The 10143-nt window shown below is 38.2% G+C and overlaps 1 protein-coding gene across 1 annotated transcript; it reads left to right on the top strand.

The window, feature by feature from the left end:
- Window positions 1-5311: 5311 nt before the first annotated feature.
- LOC125255800 (extracellular calcium-sensing receptor-like) lies at window positions 5312-9302 on the top strand. The gene is made up of 6 exons (XM_048171300.1): window positions 5312-5782; window positions 5909-6200; window positions 6387-7169; window positions 7247-7480; window positions 7697-7820; window positions 7949-9302. The coding sequence occupies exons 1-6, from the start codon at window positions 5469-5471 to the stop codon at window positions 8860-8862; spliced, it is 2661 nt and encodes an 886-aa protein (XP_048027257.1). The 5' UTR covers window positions 5312-5468; the 3' UTR covers window positions 8863-9302.
- The last annotated feature ends 841 nt before the right edge of the window (window positions 9303-10143 follow it).

Genomic DNA, 10143 nt, shown 5'->3' with positions numbered 1-10143 from the left:
AAATTAATCCTCTCATTACCCCCTTCTCCCTGCCTTCTTCCTCTACCCCTCTCTTTCTCACCCCCAGCAGCCATCTACTCCTCACTATCCATATCATCAACATCCTCATACCAAGATCCTGCCATCCTGACCCATTCACTAACTTGCTCATGCCCTCCGCCTTCTTTCAGCTTCCCACTTTGTGCAAGCGTCGTTGGTATTCTTTTGCTCCCAAACACTTTTCAGATTTGCAACTCATGTCTAGATCGTCTTGTACTCCGCACACAGTCGTTTGTTGCTGTTAGCTCAATCTACAGACCCAATCCACACACAGCTCTCGGGCGTCGGCATTAACGCTTCTCATTTACTTTAAATGAGTGATGTCATGCATTGCCGAACTGAATTGTGGGTTGCGTCGCGTCGCTTCACTCGCATTGCTCGTGCCAGAAGTTGAAGATTTCTCAACATTTCAAGCGCCAAAGCAGGCATCAGCCAATCAGATTGCCTTATGCAAACACTATAATAATAATAATAATAATAATAATAATAATAATAATTCCTTACATTTTATATAGCTCTTTTCTGGGCACTCAAAGCGCTTTACATATAGAAGGGGGGATCTCCTCAACCACCACCAATGTACAGCATCCACCTGGATGATGCGACGGCAGCTATATTGCGCCAGAATGCCTACCACACACCAGCTTATTGGTGGAGAGGAGACAGAGTGATGAAGCCAATCAGTGTATGGAGATGATTAGGAGGCCATGATGGACAGAGGCTAATGGGCAAATTTGGCCAGGATGTTGTGGTTACACCCCTGCTCTTTTCGAAGGACATCTTGGGATTTTTAACGACCACAGAGAGTCAGGACCTCAGTTTAACGTCTCATCCGAAGGACGGTGCTTTTTGACAATATAGTGTCCCCATCATTATACGGGGGCGTTAAGACTCTAGAGCAGTCGCTAGCCAATTGCAGAGCAATGTCGTTCCGTTTTCCCTGCGGAAGAGTTCTGAAAAGCAGGCAGGTATTTTTTTCTCCATAGTACTCTGAAACCCTCAAGCTCTCCTGAAGACTTTCTCCCAACACACACCTCAACACAGTCATGCACCTATTGACACGCATTCATGTCTATACATTCGCGTATCACCCGATGGGCATCTTTTTCTTTGACAGACTTTGGAACTTTTGAGAAAGTCGTGTATATTTAATTGTTTCCTTCTCTCCCTGTTTTTGTTTTGTTTTCTTTTTGTATTATAAAATGATAATGTGGAGAGAAATGGACACTTCTGCCATGATTAACAAAAAAGGTAATCCGGTGCAGGACACAAGCACCTGCAAACTGACTTTATATATATATATATATATATATATATATATATATATATATATATATATATATATATATATTTTTTTTTTTTTTTTTTTTTTTTCTTACTATTTGTTGAAAAATGTGATTTGTTGGAAAATGCTGATTTTTTGATTGCTTGACTTTGCAAATACCTATACTCAACTGAACTGCATCCAGTTTTGTTATTTGTCCTGATTTAAAGTGTTGCATTTTCTTTAATTTCATGTAACTGGTGGTATAATTTATACATGTTGGATGGGCCACCGTTGGATAGGATGCTCTAAACAGAGCACAAAACATGGTGCATCATTTCCATTTCCTCATTCGTGATATTCTAGGATCCGGGCAACTTTTTCTAGCTGGCCAGCCTGCACCTGATAATGCTATGCATTTACTCACAATGTCCTTGAATTATGCATCTTTTACAAGATGTAAAATAAGTCCCTGATGTCTCCAGAGTGTTTACGTGAAGTTTTAGCTCAAAATACCCCACAGATAATTTTTTATAGCATGTTAAAATTTCTACTTTTTGGGGGTGAGCAAAAATGCGCCATTTCAGTGTGTGCCCTTTAAATGCAAATGAGCTTCTGCGCTCAGCCTAATGCTGCGTTCACACCAAACGCGAATAGAGCGTCAAATTCGCGTCTACCGCGTCTAGTTTGCCGCTTGAACATTTTGAATGCATTCGCGCGTCTAGAGTGAAATAGACGAGCGTAAAAAACAAGCGTTTGAAGCGAAATTGACACGCGTCCGAGGCGAAATCCGCTTCTTGTGGGAGGGGCAAGTGCTAGGCGGTTGTCTGTTTGCAAGATGGCTGATGTTGATCGTGCGTTCATCGAGAGAGCTACCGCTTTGTATTTGCTCTGGAGAGCAGAACAGCGGCGTAGGGGTCAGCGTCGCGGGAAGGCCGCGGGTCGATAAACGTGTACGTGACTCAAAAGTGAAATGTGTATTTACAACTTACCAGGTAGCCCAATCTCCTCACCGACACTCTTCCAAGCGAGGTCCTTTTTATTCCTGTCTGAAGTATGAACTTGTGGACTGCTCACTGATAATATCAGTCGTTCCTCCATTTTGAATGAGTGACTCCGGGCGGGCCTGCCGCCACAGCAGCAAGCAGTCTCCTGATTGGTTAATGCGGCGCGAATTTACGCCAAAGTTCAAATTTTTCAACTCGGGCGTCAGACGCGAATTCGCGTCATACGCTATATGCACAAAAAGCACCATTCACGCGAAACGCTCAATTCGCGTCATTCGCACGAACTAGACGCGCGAATGAGGCGAATTCGCGTCTTCCGCGCCGCGCTAAACGCCTCATTCGCGCCGCGAAACGCGTCTTTACATTGACTTAACATTGAAATCATTCGCGCCAGACGCTCTATTCGCGTTTGGTGTGAACACAGCATAAGAGGGCGGAGCTTCAAGAGCTCATTCTCCGGTGTCAGGAGTCAGTCAGGATGCACTATAATGTCAGAAACTGCGAATACATGCTGCATGGAGATAGAACAGGTATAGTTAGTTTAATTACAGATATAACTTATATTGTCTTCTTGTTTTTATCCACTATATTAGTACAAGCCTGTTTACCGATGAGTTTTATAACGTTTATTGTACTTCTCACAAAATATAAAGCATTTTCATTCTAGAAAATCACTGTAAGAGCTTAATAAAACACAGTGCAAGTGTGCAATAAAATATTATCCATAAACGCTCTCTCTCTCTCTCTTGCATTATCATCAACATACATAGCGAAGTACACAGAAACACTCATTACAACTAACAGTAAACAAATATATAAAGACCTTATGCCTTTTCCAGTGGTGCTGAATAAACTGGTAAACTTTATATCCATAGATCAACTCCGATGAACTGTAATAAAGTGCTCTCACCTTTATTACTGCCGTATCCAATATCACTCTGGAGGCTGTAAGCTGGATCACAAACAGTTTGTACTGATCTATCCTTGAGTAAAAACTTTTTAGCACAAACTCTGTTTTGACAATGTAGGCTTGAAGCAGAGGTGGGAAGGAGATCATTACTATGATCCTCACCAGCCCGGAGAGTAGAGACTAGGAAAGTATGTCACATGACTTACATCTTACACACACGTAGAATTACCTCTGTTAGACACACTAGGGAAGGAGCGTGTGCAACTTTGTGTAAGTTTTGTTTTTAGTTAGTGAAGCTTTAGTAATGGCGTATTGATCACTGAAGATTTCTTTATATTCTGTTTTTTTTTTCAGTTAGTTTAGAGGGTGGGGATTAGTCAGTGAGTGTTTTGGTTTTGTTATTTTTGTTTAACATTGCTCACTTTCTTTCTCTCTGTGGCTTATTTCAATTTATTATTTTTCTTTTCTTTTTACTTAGTTGTATATAGCTGTAAATAAGGATTTTGTTTGTGTGTTTTCATTTTTGTAAATTATGTTTCTTTGTAAAAAAAGCGAACCACTTGCAGTTATCTTGGTTGTCCTTGTGTCATTCACCCACAGTATTCCCCAGAGACCAAAATTATAAGAGAGTGTTTAAATGTTATGTACATCTTCCTCATACCTCTATGCCAACAGGGGACGTAACAGAGACAATACATTGTCACCATGCATGTGCCACTAGCTTTTTAGCCATTAAAAGTTTTTTGACTGTTAAAGGGGTGGTTCAGTGGTTTTTTTTTTTTTTTTTTTTTTTCTAGGCTTGATTGTGTTTTTGGGCCACAGTTTAACATGTCTTAATGCTTTGGGTTTTTTTTGTTGTTGTTGTTTTTAAAAGCTGTATTTTTCATATATTTTACCTTTATTCTACACCTCTGTTTCCATTGTCATTCAAACGTCTCATTTGACTTCCTGCTTCTCTGAAGCCACTCCCTCCAAAATACACAATGTGCTCAGATTGGTTAGCTGCCCAGTGTATCGTGATTCGCTGAAGCGTCCGGAAACGCCACGCCTTTTACCGTTAGTTGTTACCGGTTACGTGGGCTTTGGTGGAATGCACTAGAATTTAGCTAACTGGCTAGCGAAGCAAAAACGTGTTGGTTTTTGTCTATGTCCTTGATGCAACCAAAACATAGCAACAGAAATATACATTTAAAAGACATGTACAAACAATAAAACATACTTACAGTTTGAAACCAATAAACAACAGATTTTGCTTTTAAAGTGGGAACTGCTTCATCTTTTAGTAAAAGCCTTTCTGCAAATCCAGCATTGAACTTGTGTAGATTCTGGAAGCTGTCTTCAGGTCTACATTCCTGTGTAGACAATGTCACAGATTATTAATATAATGGGTTCTATTATCTTTTGACGCGTTGCTCGCGTCCGGTGTACACAACTCTTCCGCACGACATGGCCTCACCGCAGGGTTTATGATGTCACCAACCCAGGAAGAAGCTTGTTGTAGTCCAAACTGGTCATTTTTGTAGGCAATTAAACTGCCATAACTTTAAAAGACGATATCTCTGTTTGCATTGAACTTTTAGCGCTGTAACTTTGCAGATACTGTTTATGCTCAAGCAGCAACATTACACACTAACTAAAGTTAAAAAAGTGAAATCGCATTGAACCACCCCTTTAAAGGTGTCAGCAAATTATTATGTGATATCACATAATAATGTGCATTTTCTCTCTTTGTGGGAACAGCAGTTCTATATGCATAGGCATTTTACCATTAAGCTCCCATGAGAGAAATATCAACATTGCTGACCTACACAAACTAACATATCTCTGCACAAAACGGCAAATTTAATCTATATTAAAGGTTATGAGGGGAAAAGAAAAAAATATTGAAATATTCTAATATATTAATAATATTAATAATATTAATAATAATATTATAAATTAATATTTATCTTGAACACAAAGACATGTTTTTAATTGTATGTTTTTATTTGGCAAGCGTCCTCTGAATTTCATTTATCTAATGTGTATCTTTTTTTTCTTTTTTTTGGACCTTGAAAATGGTGGAAAAATCTTAAAGACTGAATTGAATTTCAGTTTGAGATCATATGGTGTCAGAGTTATGGAGAACAAATGTAAATGTACGTATTATGGTGCCATCTACAATTTAAACTATAAGGTTCCAGCACCTTTTTATGCCCTTTGATCCCTAAATATCTAGCTGTGCTGCTCTTTCTTCCATAATGAGTAAATGATTCAATATGCCAACCCGAAAGCATTCAAAGACTCAATAAAAGGTGACACTTGCCCTGTAATGCCTCAGAGGTTCCTAATCTGCACACATATTAGCATGGCAAAGAGGACTGTGTCTCTGCTGCTAGTGCTGCTACATGGGGTCTGTGTAACAACTTCAGCACAGGTCTGCAGACTGCTTGGTCAGCCTGCCCTTCCTCTACTCTCTGCAGAAAGAGACATCAACATTGGAGCAATTTTCACAATCCACAGAAATGCTCTGCTCAAGATGCATAATTTCACTTCCAAACCAGAGCCATTAAAATGCATCAGGTCTGTATGATATTATGATTTTAAAAAGAAAAAAAAAAAAAAAAAAAGAAAAGAAAAAAAGTTGAATGTTACTCTGAGATTATTCTTTGCAAAATATAACACTTAAATTATACTTTATTTTCACAGCTTGAACTTGCGTGAATTCAAATTTGCTCAGACACTGATTTTTGCCATTGAGGAGATTAATAACAGCACACAGCTGTTGCCTGGTGTTTATTTGGGATATAAGATATACGACTCCTGTGGCTCTATAGCTCATACTATCCTCTCAGGCATGGCATTAATTAATGGTTATGAAGATACTTTGAGTGACACATCCTGCTTTAGACCACCAGCTGTTCATGCCATTATTGGAGAGTCAACATCCTCTCCCACAATTGGATTGGCATCTGTCGCTGGTCCATTCAGCTTACCTGTTGTAAGAACTCTGATGAAGCACTGGGAGATTTAAAATGTTAATAATACAAATAAATAAATACATAAATACATAAACACATAAATATGTATAGGAATTTTTGTAAATTGTTGTAAATTGTAAAGGGGAGGGGTGAAAAGTTAATTTTTTTTGTTTTTTTGTTTGTTTGTTTGTTTGTTTGTTTTGTAGATCAGTCATTTTGCCACATGTGCATGTCTGAGTAACAGAAAAAAATATCCAACCTTCTTCAGAACAATACCCAGTGATTATTACCAAAGTAGAGCACTGGCTCAGCTTGTCAAGCACTTTGGCTGGACTTGGGTTGGGACGGTCAGGAGTCGCAGTGATTATGGCAATAATGGTATTGTAGCATTTGAGGAGGCTGCAAAACAAGAGGGGATTTGTATTGAATACTCAGAGGCCATATTTCGAACTGATCCAGAAGAGCAGTTCCTAAAGACACTGGAAGTAATAAAAAAGGGCACTGCCAGAGTGGTGCTGGCTTTTATTGCACTAGGAGATTTTGTCCCCCTTGTGAAAGTAATTGCGCAACACAACATCACAGGGCTGCAGTGGGTTGGCAGTGAATCCTGGATCACTTCTCGAACTCTTGCAGAAACAAAGGAATACAGTTTCCTTTCTGGAGCTGTGGGCTTTGCTGTAGCAAATGCCAAACTTGTGGGTCTGCGAGAGTTCCTAGTGAATGTGCACCCTGATCAAGAACCAAACAATGAACTGTTAAAAGAATTCTGGGAAACAGCTTTTCAGTGCTCTTTCAGGAGCAGTGGCGGTTGTACTGGCTCCGAGAGACTGGCTGAGCAGCAAAATGAATATACTGATGTGTCAGAGCTACGAATAGCAAATAAAGTGTATACTGCAGTGTATTCTGTTGCTCATGCACTACATAACTTATTAAAAGACTTAAAATCCTCTAACATCAGCAGCAAAAGAGAATGGCCCACAATACAAAAGGTAAGAGCACAACAAATAATAGGATAGAAATTATACTGAAATTAAACATTAATCATGTTCCTGACATTTCCTATCAGGTGTTGGAGTATATGAGAGATGTGAGATTCACTGTTAAAACAGGTGAAGAAATTTTCTTTGATGCAAATGGTGATCCAGTGGCGAGATATGACCTGGTGAACTGGCAGCCTGCTGAGGATGGAAGTCTGCAATTTAGGCATGTGGGATCTTTTGAAAGTTCACTGCCTTCAGAGCAATATCAACATCTTCAAGTTAATCAGGAACACATGTTGTGGGCAGGGCATAGTGGACAGGTACATTGATTCTGTATAATGCATCATTGAGGGCATATGAAGTATCTGTTTGAATTAGGAAAACCAATGAAAAACATTAGTTTACATGAATCGGTCTGAAAATATATTAAGTGGAGTTGCAAAAGCGAAAATAAATAAATAAAAATATTCTATTTTGTCAAGCAATACATTTAATTCAAATATTGTTTCGGTATTTATATGACTTTTTTTTCATAGTTGCCTGTGTCCGTGTGCAGTGAAAGCTGCCCTGCAGGCACTAGGAAAGCTGTGCAAAAAGGACGACCTGTTTGCTGTTATGACTGTATTCCATGTGCAGAGGGAGAAATCAGTAATATCACAGGTAAATTTGTACATGCTGAATAACTCTCATGAAAATGTGATAAAGTGAAGTGTAATACTGTCCATTGGTCAAGTGACTTCATTATGCACTTTCCATTCAAGTAATCTTTTCTTGATATTCCTTCACAGATTCTAGTGACTGCTTTCCTTGTGATTTGGAGTACTGGTCGAATGAAAGCAAAGACAGATGTGTATTAAAAGTGGTTGAATTCCTTTCCTATACAGAAATCATGGGGATGGTGCTTTGCATTTTCTCCTTCACTGGGGTGTTATTAACAGCATTTGTGTCTTTTCTGTTTTATGTTCATAAAGAAACACCTATTGTCAGAGCCAATAACTCAGAGCTGAGCTTCCTGCTGCTCTTCTCACTCTCACTGTGTTTCCTCTGTTCACTTACTTTCATTGGTCGGCCCACTGAGTGGTCCTGTATGTTGCGTCACACAGCATTTGGGATCACATTTGTCCTCTGTATCTCCTGTGTTCTGGGCAAAACAATAGTGGTGTTAATGGCCTTCAGGGCTACACTTCCAGGAAGAAATATCATGAAATGGTTTGGACCTGTACAACAACGACTTAGTGTTGTTTGTTTAACATTAATACAGGTGATTATATGTGTACTTTGGTTAACAATATCCCCTCCTTTTCCATATATGAACTCAAGCTATTACAGAGAAAAGATCATCCTTGAATGTAACTTGGGTTCAGCTCTAGGTTTTTGGGCTGTTCTGGGTTATACTGGTCTGCTATCAATCTTATGTTTTGTTTTAGCTTTTCTGGCTCGGAAGCTCCCTGATAACTTCAATGAAGCCAAGTTCATCACATTCAGTATGCTTATATTTTGTGCTGTCTGGCTCACATTTATCCCAGCTTATGTCAGTTCTCCTGGAAAATTTACTGTAGCTGTGCAGATATTTGCTATTTTAGCATCAAGTTGTGGTTTATTATTTTGCATATTTGCTCCCAAATGTTACATAATTTTGCTAAAACCAGAGAAGAACACAAAGAAAGAAATGATGGGCAAATCTTCATCTAAAGTGCTTTAAAGGATAAACATTTCTATGTATTCTAACATATTTAACTGAGAAAATGAACAGTTAAGAATTCAAAAGACTACAAAGACACTTTATAGTATGTTGAACTGGTGTATTCACATGTCATATCATGAGTAACAAAAGCTATACAATAGCAGCACTATTTTCAGGGCTGTCTGACCCATTAGTTCTGCTCTCCACAGGCTGTGGCAGGCTCTGCAGAGTAGGCCGGTTCAGCACTAGGGACAGTGGATTCTCAATGACCATCTACATCACAGCCATGTTCTGGGTCTGCATTATGTATCTCCTTATAAAAAATGACATTGACTTTTTGCATTTAACAAGAAATGGAAATTTAATTTGATGTCCTGTATGTTTTAAAGCTTTCTGCATTATTTTACTTACATTTATGTAAACAGAATTATGCCTCTTATGTGTATGTTATCTATTAAACCTCATATATATATATATATATATATATATATATATATATATATATATATATATATATATATATATTAGGGCTGTCGATTTAATGCGTTAATTAGATTAATTAGTTATAGTAAAAAAATAAAGTGTGAAGATTTTTGACACAATTAACGCACTTGCCCCGCCCCACAACTATGTAGTTCATCGGACATTTCATACAGTTGATTCATATGTTGCAGGGCAACTCACTGCACGATGAAGCCTATAGAATGCAGTCAGGAAGTCCATAAAATTGAAGATATGGGGGCAATTTTGTCTATTTTGTTAAATTTTGCCAATGAAAATGTAAAGACAAAGCAGAACTGTTTGTCTCCGCACAATACACAGCAGTGTTTCATTGAATTTTGAATGAACCAAGTGAAATCAAAGATTCAGCGGACCATTCATAAAATACTTGTTGAACTTGAAGTGGCACTACACAGACTGATCGGTGTATGATATCAAAATACATCGAGAGCGATTCAAAAGCATACAGAGCTGCCTGCTCTCTATTTGCTCTCCCGGTAGGCTACTTTACTACTTTGATGTCAAACATGTCATCATTCTGTGTAGCGCTGCTTCAAGTTCAGGATGCCTGAAGAGAACCGTTTATTTATTTCACTCCTGAACAAATCCAGCCGTTTGAATGAATGAATTACTTAATTAATGAATGAACTACTTAATCATCAAAACATTTACTGCCACCTACTGGCAGTTTTCTTTTTAGAGTCTATTTAGAGTCTAATTTTATTTAAAAAATAAATAAATAAATAAATAAATAAATAAATAAATAAATAAAAAATTCTGTTTCCATATTAATTAAAA

This window comes from Megalobrama amblycephala, linkage group LG20 (assembly GCF_018812025.1).
Source record: "Megalobrama amblycephala isolate DHTTF-2021 linkage group LG20, ASM1881202v1, whole genome shotgun sequence".
NCBI classification, from domain to species: domain Eukaryota; kingdom Metazoa; phylum Chordata; class Actinopteri; order Cypriniformes; family Xenocyprididae; genus Megalobrama; species Megalobrama amblycephala.
This window is presented reverse-complemented; position numbering and strand designations above follow the sequence as displayed.

Bases quoted from the DNA above. Each gene is read 5' to 3' on its own strand.
- LOC125255800 (XM_048171300.1), top strand. From the start codon at position 5,469: ATGATTCAATATGCCAACCCGAAAGCATTCAAAGACTCAATAAAAGGT. The intron at 6,201-6,386 runs GTAAGAACTCTG...TTTGTTTTGTAG, and splicing joins GTCCATTCAGCTTACCTGTT to ATCAGTCATTTTGCCACATG. The intron at 7,481-7,696 runs GTACATTGATTC...TTTTTTTCATAG, and splicing joins GGGCAGGGCATAGTGGACAG to TTGCCTGTGTCCGTGTGCAG.